The 22,176-nt window shown below is 36.2% G+C and overlaps 1 protein-coding gene across 5 annotated transcripts in view; it reads right to left on the reverse strand.

Moving 5' to 3' along the window:
- Positions 1–22,176, reverse strand: part of LOC111142104 (kynureninase) — a 134,381-nt gene that overhangs the window by 69,782 nt on the left and 42,423 nt on the right. For all 5 annotated transcript variants that reach the window (XM_022495064.1, XM_022495082.1, XM_022495075.1 and 2 more), the window contains 3 exons: positions 18,047–18,167; positions 9,205–9,287; positions 292–353 (listed from right to left, as the gene is read on the reverse strand). In XM_022495064.1, coding sequence (XP_022350772.1) covers positions 292–353; positions 9,205–9,287; positions 18,047–18,167 — 266 coding nt within the window. The remainder of the gene's footprint in view (positions 1–291; positions 354–9,204; positions 9,288–18,046; positions 18,168–22,176) is intronic.

Here is a 22,176-nt window from a genome sequence, read left to right on the forward strand (position 1 = left end):
ATCATTTTGTGTGCTGGCAAGCAGTTTTGCTTTTAACCCACTGTGACTTTTATTCCTTGTATTCTGAGATAAGAACTGTTCATTATTCTAACTCTCTTTGCAAGAGTCAACTCTCCCATGATTATGAAGAAGTCCTTCCATCATAGTCCAGCATTTCCTGGTAAAAATGAAAATAACCTCACAACTTATTTTTAAATAAGTAAACCACCAGATGCTCATGAATTAAAGATAGAAAAATGTCAGATTCTACAAATGAGTGTATACTAAACATTGGTGGGAAAGGATACTTACCAGTAGAAGATGTAAATTAACAGTCAAACCATTCATTAGGGCAATTTCTTTCTCATTGGCTCCTGCAAAGTAAACACATCATAATTTAGATTTTTCTATTAGTGCTGAAGTTACTTGGAAAAACAAAGCAGGGAGGCTTCACTCCTTCATCCTTAATGCTTTTAGAGATAAGGACATATTTGATGTGTCATTCAAAGAAATGGAAGTTTTCCCACTTGACTCATTTTATCAAACGATATCTGGACTCACATGCACACAGCTGGCTAAAATCATATTTACTTTTTGATATAGTAAATAATAGCAACAAAATAATGACGCATTTGCTTTTTCCTATAAAATAAAAATGATTTCTCCTATTATCAGGTAGTTTTCCAAATTCCCATAGAGTACATTTTTGTGGTAAATGTATCTCAAAAGAAAGCAGGGCCAATCACATTTTAAAGCTAGTTGTTTCTAATACCCAATTAAAATGCACCTTTAATAAGAGAGCTAGTTTGCCAAACATACTTCACTATTATTACAGTGAGATATATAATCGTTTGTAAGACAAAAGAGCTAGAAAGCAAAACACAAAGACCTAAATAGCTCTGGGATTTATTCATACACACTGAGATACAAGATAATTAATACAGATAGGTATTATCTGATGGGGAACACATGCAAAATTAAGATATCCACTACACAATCGTAATCTGATCTAATTCTTAGTAATGAGGGCTTGCATACTAGAAATAGACCCAAAGACAAAGTATACACTGGATACTTAAGAACTCAGAGTTTAACAACAACAATACTTTCATATTTTTAGTTCTTACAATGTCTCACAAAAGCATTTAGACCTGTATAATAGGAAAATCTCTTTAACTATCACTGAGAAAAATAGGTTTTGTGCCATTGTTTGTAAAACTGTGCAAGGCGTTAGAGAAAATGTGTAATACAAGTCCTGTATTTCATATCCAAAGAGATACTTCTCTTAAGAGTTCCATTTTAGAGGAAGAGACAGCAAGTAACATGATTAATCTAGTATCAGGGAGACTTCAGGGTAAGTCCACTTGAAGGCAGGCCACTGCAGATAAGTGTATAACTTAGGAATTTCTATTTCAACATAGCTATCTAGTCGAGAAAAACTTCGGGTTGCATTTAACAGATGGATTTCTCCATTTGATGTGCAATGTTGGTAAACAATCAGTTAGAGGCTGTATCTCTGGTCCTTGTAAGGTGAACAGTGAAGTCAAGGCACAGTGAGACCAAGCTCATCCTATATTCCTAGCACTAAATAAACTTTGTCCTAGACATACAAGAGATAGGAATATGATAACCTTATGTTGCATACGGTGGCATATGTCTTCTCCTACAATATGAAAATCTTTTGGAAACATGTAGAAGAAATGCTGCCAGCTTTACTATATTTATTCTTTGCATTATGGTATGAATTTATCCTGTTATCTCTAAAACGAAGCATTATCTAAGATATCTAATCTAATATCACCCTTAAATTCGTTAGCTCTCCACGTGCATCTTTTCTGAGAACCACTTATTCCAAAAAATATTTTGGCAGAGAAAGTGAAAGGAGAAAAGGAAGGAAAACCAATTTTATAAAGAGAGCAGAATTCATAGAAAGAGAAGCATTTGAAGGAATGTAATGAGAAGAAAGAAGAATTCATACGTGAGTTACCCCAAAATGAAAACAAAGAACTCGGAGAGGCAGGAAGGGAAGGAAACTTTGTAATGAAGGCTGGACATCCTGTTTTTTGCTTTACAACTGCATCTGACTCAAATAATTGCACATTCCTTGCAAATTTTAGTCCTCCAAACAATACACTGTTCATTTTGGATCAAAGAATGTAATGAACCAGATGTGCTAGGCTCAATTAAGGTAGACATACACTTGACCCTGTGCTACCTACTCCCTCACTTTCAGTGGCATACTAACACTCAGATCAATTCTTTGTAAATAATCCCTCGCTGACTTGAATAATTTGTCTGCTACCATGCACAAAAATGATCTCATCTTAGAACACTCCAAATTCAACCAAGCACTTCACAAAACGCTCACCTCACTTGCAACTGAACTTTGTGAAGGAGACGGTCAGTCTATTTAATGTGTGTGCATATGTACACAGCTCTATCTGAGGACGATGCAAATATTAAAGTTTCAGGACATTAATGCAAATGTTTATTTCAAATATAACCTATGGACACTAAAGAATCAAGGGTTCCTAACACCAAAACACCACCCATCAAACTGATTTTTAGCATATTTTTAAAGGAAAATTTATCTATTTGAACTATCTCTTTTGGTACAAATTGCATTTCTGAAACCAAGAGCTGTTCTTGTAAGAGATCTCAGTATCATCAGCATCCCATAAGAAAATAAAAAAGAAATTAAGGAAACAAATTCTTCCAAGTTACTTTCCTTTGTTCTTTTTCTTTTTCCTAAGAGTTTTTTTTTTTTTTTTTTTTTTTGAATTACTGTTGAAACATTGAGAACTATAAGCATCGCAGGGCAAAAATTTTTTAAAACTTCCTGAAAGCTTATCAAGATTTGAAGAGTCTTTACTTTAGAAGATCATCTACAATTCACTGCAGTAAATGTCAAGATTTGAATCACTTCATCCAAGATGGGTATGAGCCAGGGTTCTCATCTGTAGAGTGCCTTCCTGCTTGTTTATTTATTGAACAGATTTTTTTGCTTTACCAGAAGGTGTGACTTAGTTAAATACAAGTAGGACCTTCTTACCTCAATGCCTGGCACGCGGATGTTTACTGAGTCATTACTATGTGCCAAGACTTCTAAATATGTTACTTGTATTTTTTTCACATCTTCTTCACAGCCACACAATAACTTAATCTACTTTAATTGTCCATATTTATCAGTGAGGAAACTGGCGTCCAAAGAGATGAACTAACTCACCTCAAGTCTCATAGATAGGAAATAAGACAAAATCTTAACTCTCTCTTAGGAAAAAAAAGATTAAAACCTTTGTTCCAGATTATACTGGGAAGCGTTATCTACATTATCCACTCCTTGTAAATCAAATACAGGAGGCCCATGTTCATTACCAACATTCCTCTGCATCTAATTTTAATTTAATTTCAAAAATTTTGCCAAGAGATGACAGGGCCCCAAGCTGCTTAGTGTTCAGTAAGAGGATTCATGATGATCTCCGAACTGTCTAACTGATTAAGCAGATGCAAACGTTACTGTGGATTTGCTTATAAGGTTTGTAATCAGGCTAAGTCTGAGAACTTTCCACTCTTTCAAGTTGTAAATTCCTGTGTCCTCCAGAAGTGGCTATGCATGAAGGTTTGTTTACTGGAGACAGCTTCTAGGGATTATTGCTTCTCGGAGGGTCAACCCCAAGTTTCATAAAGCAAATTTATGTCCACATTACAACATTTTTATAAGCTGAAATGCATGTATCTAGCCCTTTATGATTTTTACGTACCCAGGGAGAAGTAGGCTTAATAATAATACTAATAACATTCTTCAGCAATTCTATTTCTAGCATCTTGATAATATGACATTAATTATAAGGGAAACTTATTTCATGTTTTGCAGAATTGTTGGCATTATATAAAATGTTTTATTAACAGTTTTCTTTCTCATCCAAAATTGAAGTTATTTTCTATGTTTATGAAAAAATACAATTGCTCATTGTCTCCTCCTCCTCTCTATCCAGTCTATCAATTCGTACACACAGTAATTTTTATTATCCTCCTGTTACTTGTTTTTGGGAAATTTTATGGTGAAATAAAGACTGTGGTTTTAAGAACCTGGAAGAGTCGATCATTGCCCCAAAAGTACAATGTGTCTGTTTGCTCATGACACATCTGTGTAGCTTGCAGGTAGCAAAAATAAATTTGACTTCTGCTGGTTTTTCCAGTACTTGTCACACAATTATTTTAATTATTTCATGATTTATGCAGCCTCCACTTCCAAGCAGGATTTGAGGTTTCTTGGGTTACAAACTAAGGAAGAATGATGAAAAAAAACCAAAAGAGTACAATGTATGCAGATGAGAAACAGAAACTTTGCTACTTTTAATTTAATCAAATTATCTCAAAATTTCCTAGTGACCCAGGCAAAAAGGGAAACTGGTGGGATTTGCAACAAATAAGATAATCTAAACACAAATATATTTAAAAACACTTTCTAAAATAATCTATTCCTAATAAAACAAATAGGGTGAACTTCTCATTTTTCATCTTAAGAATCATTTCTTGGGTGCCTGGGTGGCTCAGTTGGTTAAGCGACTGCCTTCGGCTCAGGTCATGATCCTGGAGTCCTGGGCTCGAGTCCCACATCAGGCTCCCTGCTCCGCAAGGAGTCTGCTTCTCCCTCTGACCCTCCCTCTTCTCATGCTCTCTCTCAAATAAATAAATAAAATCTTAAAAAAAAAAAAGAATCATTTCTCTAATACACACAATTTACAAAGTAAAGAAACAAGAGATAATAGTTACTTAGTATCAAGTTTTTAAAATATTGTTTCAAATACACTTTGTAGAGGGTCAATTCACATTCCTTTGGTCAACAAAAAAATAATAGAAATATTTCTCCTGATAAAACGTGAATTGTGAAGAACAAAACAGACATTTAATAAACTCAGAATTAAACTAAAAATTACCTTTGTTCACTGACAACATTTCAAATAAAATATTGTCATATGTATGTCATAAATGACTTGAGACTTTGGAAAGACTACCTTAAATAACTTATATGTTATATATGCTTATTATTACTTATAATACATAATGATTATGATATATGTAATAAAATACATATTGTTTCTTGAGCTTCATTTCTATGAAAGTGACTGTGATCATTTCAATAAGGAATTGTTATCTTTTATAGCTCATATCATTAGGGTCAAATGTCTGTAATTTAATTAATACAACATTCAGGACAAAACCATAAAAAATGAAGTTTGTCCCATATGTATGAAAATTTTGTATGGTATTTCAAAGACAAGGAAAAGTCCCCAAAGCTAGAGTTAATAAATATGTATTTTTTAATAAGTTGAATCCTTTTATTTTTCTAAATAAAATTTGACTAGTGGGGTTTTTTTTCCATCTTCCTTAGTAATTATAATGAGAGATGCCTCATTTGAAATTTCAGTGATGGCTGTGATGTATTTGCTAGGCAAATAAAATACTTGCATATTTAATAAGTTTCACTAGAGCTATAAACTTTTAAATGGTCAAAGGAAATCTTTTTGTAGGGTTTACTAGCTTCATAAATAAATCTCACCAAATAGTATCACCTTCCTACTTCCCTGGCCTGTATATAAACATCCTTAACTCCCTTTTTAGAGGGTGATAAATATTAAGCATAAAATAACAGGATTAGAATGCAGTTTATGTCCTGAAAGCAAACCTAGTAAGGAAAACAAAACAAAACAAAACCCACAGCTCAAGAGAACATATATGCTCAGGTCAAATTAATCCAGGTTTGTTTCGGGTCTTTTCCATGTAAGACATTTGAATGCATATAATTAGCTTCTAGAAAATGAACACAAATGGAAGCATCACTCAACAACTATTTAACAACACACCCTTAAATACAATCCAGGATTATTTAGGTGGTAGTTTGCTCCATCAGAATATACACAATCCTCTAGTGTTATATAATATAATATAATATAACATAATATAATACTAACACCTGATCAAGTGCTGTTCCCAAGAACCTGATTAACCTGGTAGGAGATGCAAGTTTCTCACCTTCACCTGCCTGACTGACCTCCACTCTGGCCTTGTGTCCCAGTCTCAGGCAGTCAAATGTGAGTAGATTCACCCTGGGGATCCTTGAGAGGGTCTGGCTTCAGGCTCTGTGCACACAGCCTGGCTTCATGTGCTTCCCTGAAAACACTGTGCTTCCAGGCTTCCAACTGCTCTTTTCCTTATCAATGGCAGCATTTCTGGTAGAAATTTCTATTGATTTTTTTTAATTAATTAATTAATTAATATTTTTAGTGTTGCTGTATGTTTTTTACTCTAATGTTTTTCAATCATCTCCATGTGTTTGGAATAGAAGTGATCACTTTGGTTTGTACTTAAGTATGTTATTTTAAAGTAGGAGTCAATATTCTGATCCTATAATATAACCACATAAAACAGAAATGTATATAATGTAATGATTACTCAGTAATAGCTAGTAGGAAACAGAACTTACTTTTTCTTGCAACTCTTCTATTTTCTTTTTCAACTTCTTGACCAGGTAATACATTCTTATGGTTCATAATCCATAAAAATGGATTTTCCTTAGAAGTCTGGCAATTTGGGCTGTATTACACATGAGCACATTTTTCCACTGTGCATGTGGTGGGGTTTGTTGTGAGGGGACCCTACAGAGCCATTGTACAGGGAAAACTTTAGAATGTTTAGGTTGGGGCCCCTGGGTGTCTAAGTGGGTTAAAGCCTCTGCCTTTGGCTCAGGTCCAGATCCCAGGGTCCTGGGATCAAGCCCTGCATGGGGCTCTCTGCTCAGCAGGGAGTCTGCTTCCCTTCCTCCCTCTCTCTGCCTACCTCTCTGCCTACTTGTCTCTGTCAAATAAATAAATAAAATCTTAAAAAAAAAAAAAAAGAATCTTTAAGGTTGTCCAAACATCACAGAGAAAACTGTTCCAGTTTCCTGCATAGATACTCAATTAGAACAGAAGTGGATAAACATTTATTTTAATTCTTTTGTTTTCACCAAGGAATATGTTATAGACTAAACTGTGTCCTGCTGAAATTCATATGTTAAAATCCCAACCCCAACGCAACTGTATTTGGAGATAAGCCCTATAGGAGGCAATAAAGGTTAATTGAAGTTTTAAGGGTGAGAGGTCTTAATCCAACAGGACTGGTGTCTTTGTAAGAAGAGAGACACCACAGTTCTCTTTGTCTCTGAGTGTGAACAGAGGAAAGGCCAGGTGATGACACAGAAAGCAACCATGTACAACCCAGGAACAGTGTCCAACCACTAACCAACCCTCGGATCTCTGACTTCTGGCCTCCTTCCAGAACTGTGAACAAACGTCTGTTGTTGAAACCACCCAGTCTGTGGTATTTGGTTATGACAGCCTGAGCAGACTAATATAGTACACATATCCTCCCTTGGGAGCCTTCATCTCCCTTCTCCAGGGACTCACCCAGTCATCTGGGGAGAAAGATTCACCTGGCAGCATAAAACAGGCAAAGGGAGCCGGCATTCTATCTGAATTTTAAACAGACTTTCAACACATCTCTCTTTTTTATTCCTATTTTACTCCCACTTCTAGAGACGCTTATTGTAATTTCCAGACTTTTGAAGGTTCTGCGGTGTAAAGTGGGTGGCTTTCCATTTTCTTTCCATTGGGAGATAAAGATTTGATTTACTTTTTTTTTTTCCCACAAAAGCAGTTACCACTTAACCACTTGTTATCAAACTCCCAAAATGCTCCCATCATCTACTTTGCTCTATTTGTTCTTTGGGATTTATGTTTTTTTTATTTTAATACAGTAAGAATTTTTATAAATAAATAAATAATACAATAAGAATGTTTAGTGAGAATTCAGGGGAAAAAAATATAGAGTACTTAAATGCTTATGTTCAGTTCCCTCCACCATTCCCTCTTTTGAAGCACTAATGCCAATGATTTTTTTTTAATTTCTCTGTGTTGATTATATGTATATATTAATTTTACATGTATGTATGGGAGTCCCATGAGGATATCCCATGGGATAAAGACGATGAGGATTCTTACTATTTTACTTACTCATCATTTTATCCTCGGGGCCTACACCACAAGTCCTGACATACAGCAGAAGTTCAAAAATCATTTCTGAATAAACAAGGTATGTCTCAGGTTTTCATGGTTTGTCATGGTTTCATGTTTCATGGTTTCATGTTGTTACTCTAATTCTTTCTGGATGTAAGTCCTACTGTCCTCACTCTAATTCCACTTTCTCTCAGCTTACGTTGATTATTGTCTTCTGACCAAGATGCAATTGGGATGAAGCAATAAAGGATTGAGGTTTGAAAAAGCATTATGAAAGCTGGGATTTCCCAAAGTCCTCTAAACAGACCCCACTCCAACTGCTGAAATATCGTTAATTTTTTTCAATACCCTGAATATCATGTAAGATTTCAAGCAAACCTCAATATTCAACCCAATTAAGTTACTTTTCTTTTTTAAATGTTAACACATTTGCCATCTAAAACTATCTTAAATTCTACCTAGAGTATATATAACTCACTTTGGAAAACACATTATAAACCAAAGAATATCAAAAACCGTATTATTTCCAACAATTCTCAGCTTAATTTTAGAATCAGTCACTGTGGGTTACATTGAAATGAGCCAAAACCTGATTGGTGTTTTAGGATTTTAGCACATAAAGATTAGTGTTTATCATATAATGAAATGTTATAAAATTCATTTAAGTTGATTTTTAAGAAATCAGTTTGGGGTGCCTGGGTGGCTCAGTGGGTTAAGCCTCTGCCTTCGGCTTGGGTCATGATCTCAGGGTCCTGGGATCAGCCTTCGTGGGGCTCTCTGCTCAGTGGGAAGCCTGCTTCCCCACCCTCCCTGCCTGCCTCTCTGCCTACTTGTGATCTCGGTCAAATATATAAATAAAAAATCCTAAAAAAAATCAGTTTAATTATAAATAAACACATACATGTGCTCTTTATTGGGGACTACATATTAGTTTTAAAATATGCAAGAAAACATAATTAAATATTTTATTTTTGTGCCAAATAACCCAGTTATGTTCCCTATAGCCTTCAAGTCTCAATTAATAGTATGTTCATTCTTTCTTTACTGTTACAGGTAAAAATAGAAAACCAGGATGTTCTTCGATAAGATTTTGACTTTAAAATCCAGGTTTATATCTAAATGATAATGCTTTTATGATTCCTTTGAGAAAAATCCATTTTGTACTTACCTACAACGTCATTCATAAGGCCTACAATAGTCTCATCTCCTGTAATCCAAGGACGTTTTCCTAGGTCATGACCATAAGCTCCCCTGAAATTGAAAAGGTGCATAAACTCTATTAGGTTTGTTTGTTTGTGTGTGTGTGTGTGTGTGTGTGTGTGTGTAATTTTTTATACATCAGCATTAGCAACTAGACATTTTTAAATGAGTCTTTGTAATGTTTTAGAAATTATATAAAATCATGCTTCTTTAGAACCAAAAGTAATACTTCAGGACTCTATCTTTTAAACTTGTCATTGCTTAATTTCTCTAATTTCCTTTTTGTTCAGAGGGTAACAGAAACTGCCTACTTCTTTATTTTTCTTTATCTCTATTTTAGAACCTAAGATGTTATTTTTTTTCTTCTTTATTTTGAAAATTAAGACTCTTTGAACATTATACTTGTATACCTATAGCTCACAGTAGTATCTATAGAAAAACATGGCTACTATTCTTTGAGGCTAGAAATTAAAATGCTTATAAATTCAGTTTTTAAATATAGTTATAATCTGTACACCAAATCAAAGTGTATAAAATGTGACTGTATTTGTGATGACATTTTAAGTAGACAAATTAACTTGGCAATAATCAAAACCAACATTACATCTTTACCTATTTTCTGGCAATTTCATCTACCATATTCTAGCTCAATTTTATTATTCAAGTAAGTATCCCGGCAGGCATAAATGGCAAAACACAGAATAGGTAAGAGAATTTCCATTCTCAAGAAGTTTTCATTAAATGAGGAAGGAAATACATTTGAAATATGGAAGAAGAAACTGAAACAAAGAATCAAGGTGGGAGGGACTAAATGTGCAGGGGCACACTTGTGGCAGGAAGCCCAGAATTAATTCTTAATTCCCTAGGAATTCAAAAACCCCCTGAAGCTGGAGAAAGGAATGAGCCTGTATTTTCTGCATAGTGCAAACTGTGCTTTAATCTATACTCTGAAATTCAGTAATCTGGCAGGAGTGAGTGGTAAATTTGCTCTCAGAGGTGAAGGGTAGCAGAATGTCACCCCAAAATATGTCGCTGTGGTAGACTGATTATCTTGAGTTATAGGCACTTGAAAAACAGCAAGTGCAGTGAGAGGGTCTCTCTGAACTCCCCTATCCGCTTGAAGAGAGATTTTTCAAAAGGAACTCAGTAGCCATAAAATCACCTATCTAGGAGTTTCATCAACCAGGGAAGATTGAGTCTTGTCAAAGGAGAAGAGACCAAAAGTCAACATCACACTCAGACTGGCTTTGTCACAACCTATTCTATCTTTTATTTATTCTTCTAAGGGCTCTGTCGCCTTTCCTAAAAATCACATGTTCTCCCCTAAGTGGCCTACATCCTCCTCTCCTTTCCTTATTCAGATAGGATTTAAGCCTGAATTCTAAGTCATCATTGGTGGGGTGAGCAGGGGTCCTTTCTCCCCCATGTTTTGTCTCCCATGTGTACAAAGGCTATGCATCCTAATAACTTGTGCGTTTTTTCCCCCTGCTAAGCTGTCTTTTATTATAAGGGTCTCAGCTAAGAACTCAGAAGGGTCTGGTCTGGGGAAAATAATTTTCTCTCCCCAAGAGAGTAGTGGGGTAATAGGACGAATGGAGCCCTGTTTTTAGCCTTTGTTGATTTTCATGATGTGAATATCCCCTGTGGTCCATTTTCTGGCATTAACTAAAATCCTCAATATTTAATGACTGGCTTTCATTGCTGGTCTGAGCCAATTCCAGGTCACCACTGGTTATGAGACTACATGTATTATAAGCTGATACAGCCTGTAAAAGTAAAAGTAAAGGGGTGGCAATATGTACCTGAAAGGATGAATGTGAAAAATAAGTAAGATAACATGTAAAAGAGATTGGCCCATAGCACCCCTTTCTGACTCTGTCCTACTGTAAATCTACAGCATGGGCATGTGGGGTACAATGCAATTTTTAAACTAATATTTTGATTACCGTATAAACGAGAAGAAGGAAAAGGACTCTCTGTGAATAAGCAGAGACTATAAGAACTAAGGAGGAAGAGAAGGGCAATTGCCAGTGATTATTATTCATATTATTATTAGATAGCCTGCAGCTTGCCTCTTTCTTGACTTCCAATATAAATGCTAAAGACAAAAATCATTATCTTTAAATGGTAGTTAAAGGCAGATACTTGGATCCTTTTTTATTTTAATCACACAGAGCTCCTGGCCTTGCTGATAGCACAATACATCTTATTACATTTAGGTAGTAAAATTCTATGTTCTGCCTCAGAGAATTTATGTCTCAGACTAGCAGGCCACCTACTTCTCACTCTGGTAGACACCATGGTAATAATCTTTAAGAGTATGTTTCTTCCTGCAATTCTGGCATCTCCCCCCACCTTTAAAATATCACACACACACAGTCTGCTTCTTTCCTTTTTGTCAGTCTTCTAAGCCTAGGGTAGTGAAATGTATTTAGGAAGTTGTTACCCCAATAAACTCCAACTAAAGTGGCCTGTCTTTATAAAGTTTTAATGTAGTGCAGTTTTTTAAACATAGGTATCAGAGTAAAGAAAGATTACATTGCTCTCATTCACAACTGCCCAACATACTTGCAACGTAGTAGTTGCAAACTTCTTTTCCAGTGCTGCAAAGGAAAAGATCCTGGCAAACAGTTCCCTCATGGCTGTGGCATTAATCATTCCCCCAACTGGGGTGTTCTCTGAGATGTCTAGGGAGGGCTATCTGCTCACGAAATTAGATTTCAGGATGTAAAATCAAATCAGGAAGTTAATAGAGGATCCTCTTTGAAAGAGGACTCTGCTTTAACCATCCTACAAAATAAGTAGTAGCCAGGCTTTTAAAAGCTTCTTCCTCCTTGCCCCACCCCCATAAGGAAACAAATAAGACATCACAGAATCCTTAAGACCACCACTTTTTTTTTTTTTTTAAATCTGTGACCCAATTGGTGATTAGCTACCTACATTTTCCTACATCTCTAGATGTAGGAAAATCTTTGTTTAACATGTCATACTTTCTTATTCATACTGAAGGGCAGTGCAGCAAAATTTGCCTCTTTAACATAAAGATTATCTTGAGCTGAAGGCATCTGAAAATCAGCGCGTGTAGGGATAAGTTTCCTCAGAACTTCCCCATCTGCCTAAAGACGGGTCCTCCAAAGGAACTCAACTACCATCAATCCCTCCCTCAGCAATTTTTGTCAACCACAGAAGATTGACTCCTGTCCCCAGAGAGGAGCCCAGAGTCGAGACCACACCCAGAAGATTTTGTCACAAACCATCACATCTTCTAAGTGCCTTTCATCCTTTCTAAAAATCATTTATTCTCCTCTTAAAGTGGCCTATATCCTCCTCCCCTACCCCTATCAAGATGACATGTAAATTCTCAAATCTCATGGATTTCTTTTTTTTTGGTAATCACTCCCCCCCACCCAGGAAGCCCTCGTGCTCATAATATTAATAATTAATATGGAGTAATTATTAATTCCTATTAATCTATGTCTTGTCAGTTTATTTTATAGGTCAGTTGTTGAATTGGGGGGGGGGTAGAGGGAGCATTTTTTCTCCCCAGAATACACCTTTTTTTTTTTAAAGAAAAACATGAACTGAATGAGACGGCGGTGTCTCAAGAGCATGCCTGCCCACACACACACTGCCATCCAAGTTAGTCACTGCCTGCTAACCGCGCAGTTTGTTCCTAACACGTAATTCAGTGGGCTATTTTCTTATTAAGTATGCCTACCTAAAGTCACATAGGACTTAGAAGCATCCCGATAAAGACACAACTGGGTCAAGTTTTTGCTCCTATGAAAAGGAAGAAAACCATTTATCAAATAGATAAGACAACGCAGAAGACCTAAAATACTGTGGTTATATCTTAGGGACATAATATACGTTTCTCAACTTACAATGTGCTCTTCAGAATGGAGGTATCTTCCTCTTCTAGCTCATCTTTCCCACTGTGATTATTAGTCCATGTTATTTTTCTTTAAATAATCTGGGCCACTAATAAATCCATAATATATAAATATGTAGTATTAAATGTTCTAAAAAAATTCTGGCAAACTCACAGACCCCTATTAATGCTATTTCTTACTGTTATAACCTCATTTGGCTGGTAATTAACTATTATATATCAAATGAGTCAAATCACCATGAAATTTTTCTATTTCAGAATGTCAAAAAATCGAAATATTGTTATTGCACAAATTTAATTCTAACAAGTGAAGTAATCTACTTAAGAAACCACACAGTTGCAAGATAACAATAATAAGCATTTAAAAACCCACAGAAGTGCTTTATTTTCATTGCTTTGTCTTAAATAAGTTAAAAAGTTTTAGAAGAAATCATTAAGCACCAAAAATATTTCTAAGTATGCCTCTGTTCTTGACTTTCCTCTAGCGTAAGTAATCAAAGTTGGTAGCTATATGAATTATAAAATCAGGCTACCCTATGGTCAGTAACAGTTTATTTTGTAGATAGGTAGGTAGTATGACTGTGATAGGACATAAAAGATAGAGACAAGAACATTAACAGCCATGAGCCAAGTGGTACTTCTTACCTTATATGGCTTGGATGGCCAGTCAGACTTGTTATCAATATCCCAGAAAAATATCTCACTTAGTCAAAGGACACTCTGATTTTTATGTTACTGTCAAGATTATAAATTTCTAATATTTTTTTCCTGTTAAGCAATTAATATCTGTTTCCATTAGTGTATTTAGTAACTGTGTAGCTCTCTTTGACTCAGTCCTTCTCAAAATCTTCCACTGGTCAAGAAGAGAGAAAGGCACTGGCCTGATTTGGTTATCAGCTAAGAGGTAGGGCAGACATGGGGCTGGAGAAGGTGAAGAGGACAGGTAATCAGGAACACTCACCACAATAATGGGAGGCCCTGGATCTAGAAGCAAACCAAACATGTGTAAGGATATTTAGCACAAAAACAAAAGCAATATTCAGAAAGGGAAGTCAAGGGACCAACAGCCCTTCCACAGTGGCAAGATTATTACTTTAAACTAAAAGCATATTAATGGCCAGCGGCCTAAGAAAGAAACACTCCTTGACTTAAGGAGACTCTTCTGAAAATATAGCTGCCATTAGCTCACTCACAGATGGAAAGTGACTCAACACCAGGAGGTGCAAATTCAGATGCCACCCATATCCCTCTTGGGGGCTTCCAGCCAGGAAAGATATGCTCATTATTATCAGAATGAACAGGCCCAATAAAGCTTTCTATACTTCTTACTGAAGCCCTAAAACTGCCCCCGTTGTTTAAACTGGTATATCAGCCCTTACCCTTAGTGATTGAGTGAATCATTTTTTTGTAGAGTACTTCTGCATGCCCATGAAAGAAACTTGGGTTAGCTATCTCTTATTGATGAATCCACAGGCCCTCAACAAATAGGACGTAAACTGATAGAGGAAGTTTTCCTCCCAACAGAACCTTAGCTGGAAAAGGCCAGAGAAAAATTTTAAGCTAACAATTTAGGACCAAAGAAATAATGAACAAACACTTTTGAGATCAAAGATGGACAGTGGGTTAGAGCCACATGATTCTGACCTTGCCCCTCAAACACCACGAGACAGGGGGTGTGACACTGACTGGGCCCACCACCACTAAAAGCAAGAGGACTAAATAAAACTAAGCAAAGACAAAATAAAACTAACTAGAAGCTCCCCGATCTTTTTCTCAGAGTCTTTTAAATGTAGTTTACACTGCCTGAAGCATTAATATGCACCTCTTTACTGAATCATCTGTCTAATGAAAAATCAGTAGAAGGCATTAAGATTCTCTAATTTTGTATTGTCACAAGGTAAAATGTAAAATTGGAAGTTAACAACAATAGAAGGGTGTATGACAGAGAGGCACTCTCCTGGAATATAACTTTAAAGTCTCAAAAATAATCAACCAGTCTAATAAACCAAGGTAATCACAAAGAGATGAATAAGATAGCAGGGCAGCATCTTTTCTAAATGCCTAAAGGATAAAAATGCACTGCCTTGCTGAATGAATATCCAAAAGGCAAGGACACACTCTAAAGTTCAAATTCAATCTAATTCTCTGCTCTCTTTTATATTAAGGCCAAAAATGAATATTAACCATTTTTATTAAGTATGACCCTCATTTTTTAAGTACTAAAACCTGCTAGTGCAAAATGCTTCCAAATGTGGTGATATTTATTTTTCAATTTATGCATACAAGTTATGCAGATACAGTTATAACAGGCTTAATAAATTATATAAACCTCTATGATTTTTGCATTGAGGTACAAATTTATATTCTTAACCACTGAAATTAAGAACTTTGCAGTGTAATCTAATGCCTGTGGTAGTAATCATTAGCACAGTCTGTGTAAAATAAACCTTAAAAAGAGGTACTGTTCCCAATATGAAAGACCAGAGGCATGAAAACTGAAGAATTAGAAGACATTTGGAGTTTGAATAAGAGCCAAATGTCTTGGTCAGAGTTCTTATCTGATTTAGTTTCATTTTCCTGCATTCATTTTTTTCTGACCTTCGGGTTTGGCTTCCTCCTTGTGTCTATTTTCAGATTTTAATATTCAGGACATATTTTTAAACTATTTCTACTCATTTTTAGTTTTTTTTTTCTTTTTTTAAAAATTCAAGCAAAATGAACATATAGAGTTCAGGTGTACACTATAGTGATGCAACGGTTCTATGCATTACTCTGTACTCATCATGTAGTGTACTCTTAATCCCCTTCACCTTTTTCGCCCATCCCCTACCACCTCCCCTCTGGTAGCCATCAGTGTGTTGTTCTCTTTAGTTGAGTCTTTTTTTTTTTTTCCTCCTTTTTTTCTTTGTCCACTTGTTTTGTTTCTTAAGTTCCAGAAATGAGTGGAATCATGGTATTTATCTTCCTCTGACTGACTTATCTCACTTAGCATTACACTATCTAGATCCATCCATGTTGTTGCAGATGGCAAGATCCCATTCTTTTTTATGGCTGAGTAATACATGTGCGCATATATATATATACACACCCCACATCTTCTCTATTGATCTGTGGATGGACACGTGGGTTGCTTCTGTATCTTGGCTATTGTACAACATGCTGCAATAAACACAGGCGTGCATACACCTTTTCGAATTAGTGCTTTTGTTTTGTCTGGGCAAGTATCCAAGAGTGGAACTGCTAGATCACATGGTAGCTCTATTTTTAATTTCTTGAGGAACGTACATACTGTTTTCACAGAAGCTGCAACAGTTTGCATTCCCAACATCAGTTACACAGCGGTCCTTTCTCTCCACATTCTTGCCAACACTTGTTATTTCTTGTGTTTTTTATTTTAGCAATTCTGATAGGTATGAGATAATCTCTCACTGTGGTTTTGATGTGCATTTCCCTGATGATTAGGGATGTTGAGCATGTTTTCATGTGTCTTATTTTTAATATTTTAAATAAAATAATTTTTAATAGTTAAAAGTTTTTTTTTAAATATTTCTAGTTCCAGCGTTATTAGTAACTACTGAGGAATGATAAAAGCACATAAAATTAAGTTATTTTCCTAAAGGGATTTATAATATGGTTGAGAATATGAAGCTAATGAAAACAGACACCTCTAAACTGCCTATCCCCCAGCAGTGATTATTAATACAATGGGCAGCTGGGGAGAGACCACCAGCAGGGTTGAAAAGGTTGGGATTAGGGACGGTCTGCAGGCGTACAGAGAAGCAGGGAATGTGGGGAGTTTCTTAGGCGGAAGAGTAAAAGTGAACAGAAGTGATGGAGAAAAAAAAGGATTTAAGATTTCAGATTCTTGCGTGGTTGGAGCAAACCTGTTTAGTTAAGCCCAAATAGAGCATCTTCTCAATAAACACATTCAGTTTGGGGAGGACAGGTGGTACCTTCTGCTCCACTAATCTTTTTCTCCCCCTCAACTATTTTAATTTTCTTATTTATAAAAATTGGTGTCATGAAGTTTAGCAAGAACAACTCATGAAAACATCGAATTAAATTCTAAATCTTAACTCCTTTATTAGCCACTAAATAAAATAAAATGATTATGTATGATTTACATGTATCACCTTGGGGGAGGGACCTATTTTTTCTAATACTATGAAAGTTTTACTCTTGAATCTGTCACTAACTTATGTCGTTAATACAATGAGAACACACTGAATGACATGACTCCTAAGGTTTCTCTACGTCCTAAACTTCTAGGAGCCTACTGTACTCATTCCCAAATAACAGACAACCTAGTGTGATTTTTAAAGTTATTAATGATTTGAAGGGATACATGCAAACTGTTTATAGCAGCATTTATCAACAGTAGCCAATTAGGGAAAGAGCCCAAATGTCCATCGACTGATGAATGGATAAAGAAGATGTGATGTGTGTGTGTGTATGTGTGTGTGTGTATTACACAATGGAATATTACCCAGCCATCAAAGGGAATGAAATCTTGCCATTTGAAATGATGTGGATGGAACTAAGGAGTATTATGCTAAGCGAAATAATCAGTCAGAGAAATACCATATAATTTCATTCATATGTGGAATTTAAGAAACAAAACAAATGGACATCAGAGGAAAAAAAGAGAAGCAAACCAAGAAACAGACTCTTAACTACAGAGAACAAACTGAGGGTTGTTGGAGGGGAAGTGGGTGGGGGATGGGGTAACATGGTGATGGGGATTAGGGAGGGCAATTTTTGTGACGAGCACTGGGTGCTGATGAACCACTAAATTCTACTCCAGAAACCAATATTGCACAGCACGTTAACTAACTGGAATTAAAATAAAAATTTGGAGGAAAAAAAAATAAAGTTCTTGTATGAGATGTCAAATGATAGATTTTGAAATAATACTTACATTTTGGCCCACTTATCTAGTTCTTCTTCCAGATATGTTTTAACCATTTTTGGCTGAAGGCCAAGAGAATTTCCTAAGAGATAGATGGCGTTTTCATCTTTATTCACTAAAGATAAATCAACTGAAACAGAAAGAAATGAAAAAAGTGCTTATTCAATTAATTAACCTCTTTCATTTGGCATTTCTAATCCAGTAGAACTAATTAATATAACTAAAACCAATAAGGAAAATAAATAACTTATAATTCCTCCCAAGGATAACATCAAGTTTTCAGAAAAATAATCTTTCACATTTATATTTTAAAATTTTTATTTACAGAGACTTTTGTTGAGATCTCTTACTTATTGTGTGCCAAGAGGAAATCTAAATTAGCAACTATTCCTAATCACAAACAAACAAAGGTAACAGAAAAAAGTTAGAAATGGAATTTTTATAGAAAGTGTATCATCAGCCCATCTAGTCATACTAGAAGGTTACCAGAGTCTAGGCACATTCTAAACCTCTGTAATAAATGGTGTTGTAGATAAGGCAAATAAAAAATATCTAAATGAGTATTTATATATCTGAAGTAGATATATTGGATTTGTACATTTTTTTCACTCTGTATCTCTATACACATAATATTAATATATATATACAGGTAGATTGTTCTCTGTATCTATGTCTTATTCAAATAAATCAGAATTTTGGTGATTTGTCTTATCTTACAACTCTCTGTTGACAGCAACAAATGCAGTTTTATTAGCAAACCAATCCATGTTTGAAGATGAAACATGTTCTGTGTGTGTCAGCCCCATCAATGACCCAGCATGGGGAGCCAATCACCCAGATTCTGCTCCTATTGTCTTGTCTTTTTCCTTCACTGCTGACGGTTTTTTACAGACAAATACATAGTGGGCTGCTTATATTTAGAAAGTCATTTTTAAAGTACGTTCAGTATGAAAGAAAAGCAGAATTGTAAACTAAGTTATCTTGTCCCTTGACAGACAAAGTACGGCTCCCCATCTCCTTTCACTACATTCCTCTAACTTGGTTAAGTTGTTTGTTTAAAAAGTCTCAAAGCCCATCAGATGGTATTATGTGAGAATTCAATTGGCATTATGTAATGTGACAGAACAGAGTAACCAGAAAATGTATTTTATAAACTCCGCAAGAATAAAGAGATAGCTTACCACTCTCCACCTTAGTCCCACTGGATCTGTATAACATGAAAGATAAGCAGCCCTGGCTTGTCTCATGCCAGAAAAATGGTTAAGTTATTAAAAACTGTTCTTGGCAGTGTTGGGGGTGCAGGGCTGCACACACTAAACCAAAATAAAGCACCTTGACATACTGAGTATTTTAAGCTGAGGTAATTTGAGAAACTGCATGTGTAAGAAAGACTTTTCACCATCCCCTAAGCAGGTCATAAAACCCTCATGTGAGAGGTGCCCTCCCTACACGTCTTCATCTCCAAGACACTGAGAGGAAGGCAAGAAAATAGGCCTTAACTGTTTCCCCCAGTTTACTACACTCAGTTCATATCCTCTGTTATCTTGTCACATTTTTCCTGTTAATGTCAACTCTTCATCAAACCTAGCATTAAAAATTCAGGTTTAATTGCTTCTTTGGGCCTTCATTTCCTTTTGAAGTCTCCCCTCTCATGTAAAACTCGTATTTTAAAATAAAAATTATATGCTTTTATCTTGTTAATTTGTATTTTGTTACAGACTTTTGGCCTAGCACTCAGAAAGGTAGAGGACAAAGTTTTCCTTCTTCCCTAGAGCCGAGTAGCGTGTTAACAGAAAACAAGGGAGAGGCCTCCAAGGGTTGAAGGAAAAGCATGTGAACCAAGTTAATGCAACTGCTTTCCATAGGACTGAGAGAATCAAAGAATATATCCTCTCCAGCTGGCTCCACTGAAGATCCCAGGCCTACCAAGAGAGGCTTTGCAGGTGTGTTTGGGGACCAGGTAAGAGACTGGTGGGAAGGAGAGGCGGCTGCTGGGGAAGCCACCCGCCCTCTAATGGCCATAGAGGCTCAGGTAAGGGGGACCAAAAGAGTTCATCTTTACCTCACAAACCTCATCCTTGGATACCAACACACTTCCAAATATTTGCAGACCCCTAGGAAGAGAGAAGGCAAATCCCTAAATAAAGGAATGATGATTTTCCATCCAATCTGGTAGGTGTCTAATTTGATTCCATTCTTTAAAAATGCAAAACTATACCATTTGTGTACCTCCAGCATGGGACTGCAAATTATACTCGTTATTGTAAATTTTAACTGATGTCACATGACTCAAATTTGAACTAAGTTATTTAAATAAGTATAGTAACCCAGGCCATTAGGAAGATATTAATGTCTTTTTAACTGCATCAAATAAAAGATCCTCCTTCTCCTAGTGATCTCTCATTCCTCCTAACTAAGAAACATTGGGAACTAGTTTATTTTACTGTTGGATTCTGTAGAATAAATTATGAGTTCACCTGCCCTTCAAACAAGTTTTACTTAAGACATTCCTCTACCTGTGTGCTATCTCCTATAGGTCCTAGACTAGTAGGTAGCACTCTCTCTCTCTCTCTCTCTCTCTCTCAGAACTGCAGTAATGGTTTGTTTTCTTGGGAGGAAATGGAGCCAACTCCCCACTGAGCAGGGATCCTGATTCCAGGCTCAGTCCCAGGACCCCGGGATCTTGATCTGAGCAGAAGGCAGACGCTTAACTGACTGAGCCACCTAGGCACCCCAGAACATTCTGTCTTTTGACAACTTCTTTAAAGCACATTGAGGATTTGATGTTCTGCCAAAATACGTTTTTTAGTAATGATGGCATTCATAGTTCTCTTAAGTAGGAGTTGCCAATTTGCACATAATCTTTTGAAATTTCTCAATATTCCTTTTGGTTTTCTCTCTTACTTCAATGGCTTTTCCACAAAGGACTTTAGGAGCTTACTGTAATCTCTCCCTTTTCAAAATAAATTTCTGTTTTATTAACACATGTCATTTTGGTGGGTCCCAAATTCTGGTTAAGTCATAATGCCTCAGGACTATAACTCCCCACCCACCAAATTCTCTTCTTTTAGTGTCTCTTGTTTCTTTTTTTTTTTAGGAGGATCTTTCTCCCATTAGAGTAGGCTCCATCCAGTTTTAGGGATGAAAATGTAAAAGTGTCTCAGTGCCTTCCTCTTGATCCACACTGTCCTAGTCTATTACTCTGAGAATCAAAACACTGAGAGGTATCATGACTGATGTCCCCTGTGATTTTTGTGTCCAGACCAGATCATTTGCTACATACGCTCATTTTGTCCCCTTGTAGGCAGTATCCCTAAGCAGCGACCTTTTCTAGTCAGGACAAGGCAAGGTTTTTCTGTAAAGAGCCAGAAAGTAAATACTCGTGGGCCATACAATCTGTTCCAATGACCCATTCCTGTCACTAAAACATAAAAATATATACACAAATAAATGTGACTGTCCTCTCACAGAAAGTTATTACAAAAAATGTTTTCTGATTGTGGTTTGAATGGTCATTCTCCAAATTCTAGCACAGATTGGGCATGTTGAAAGAGTGCATGATGAATTTCCATTACAGTCAAGTCCCCATCTTCTGTAAATACCCTTTGAGCCAGAAACATCTGCTTCCTGTTGAGACACAGAAACTGAAGGGACCCCATAGAAAAAGCCATTTTTTTTCCTTTTGCTCCAGCTTGTCATTGCTAGGACCTGCACCCCCATCCCACTCTACACATGCCTTGCAACGCAAATAGCACAGGTCCTCGTTAAAGGACCAAGACATAATGCTAACTTTGGAGTCTTCAAGCACAATAGTTAACATTAATGTTCTCCAAGACCACGGACTCCGAACACCTTGACACCAAGAACCCTGGCTTCAGGGAATGAGTACCTTATGAAAAGGACACCTGGACCCTGTCTGTCCTTTTTCTATTTCTTGAATGCTTAAGTTCATATGCACCAGACCACAATACCCAATAAAAATCCCAGACTCAAAGCAAAAACAAGACTCATGCTCTTTTCCTTCCTGAGTCTCCAGGATGCGCTGTCCACATTTCTCTCATGTATTATATATATTCAGTAAACTCTTTTACTTCCTGCTAGCTCATGTTTGATTTCCATCCTGCATGAAGTCAAGACCC

The sequence above is a fragment of the Enhydra lutris genome, unplaced genomic scaffold (assembly GCF_002288905.1).
Source record: "Enhydra lutris kenyoni isolate GAN:26980312 unplaced genomic scaffold, ASM228890v2 scaffoldscaffold1, whole genome shotgun sequence".
NCBI classification, from domain to species: Eukaryota; Metazoa; Chordata; class Mammalia; order Carnivora; family Mustelidae; genus Enhydra; species Enhydra lutris.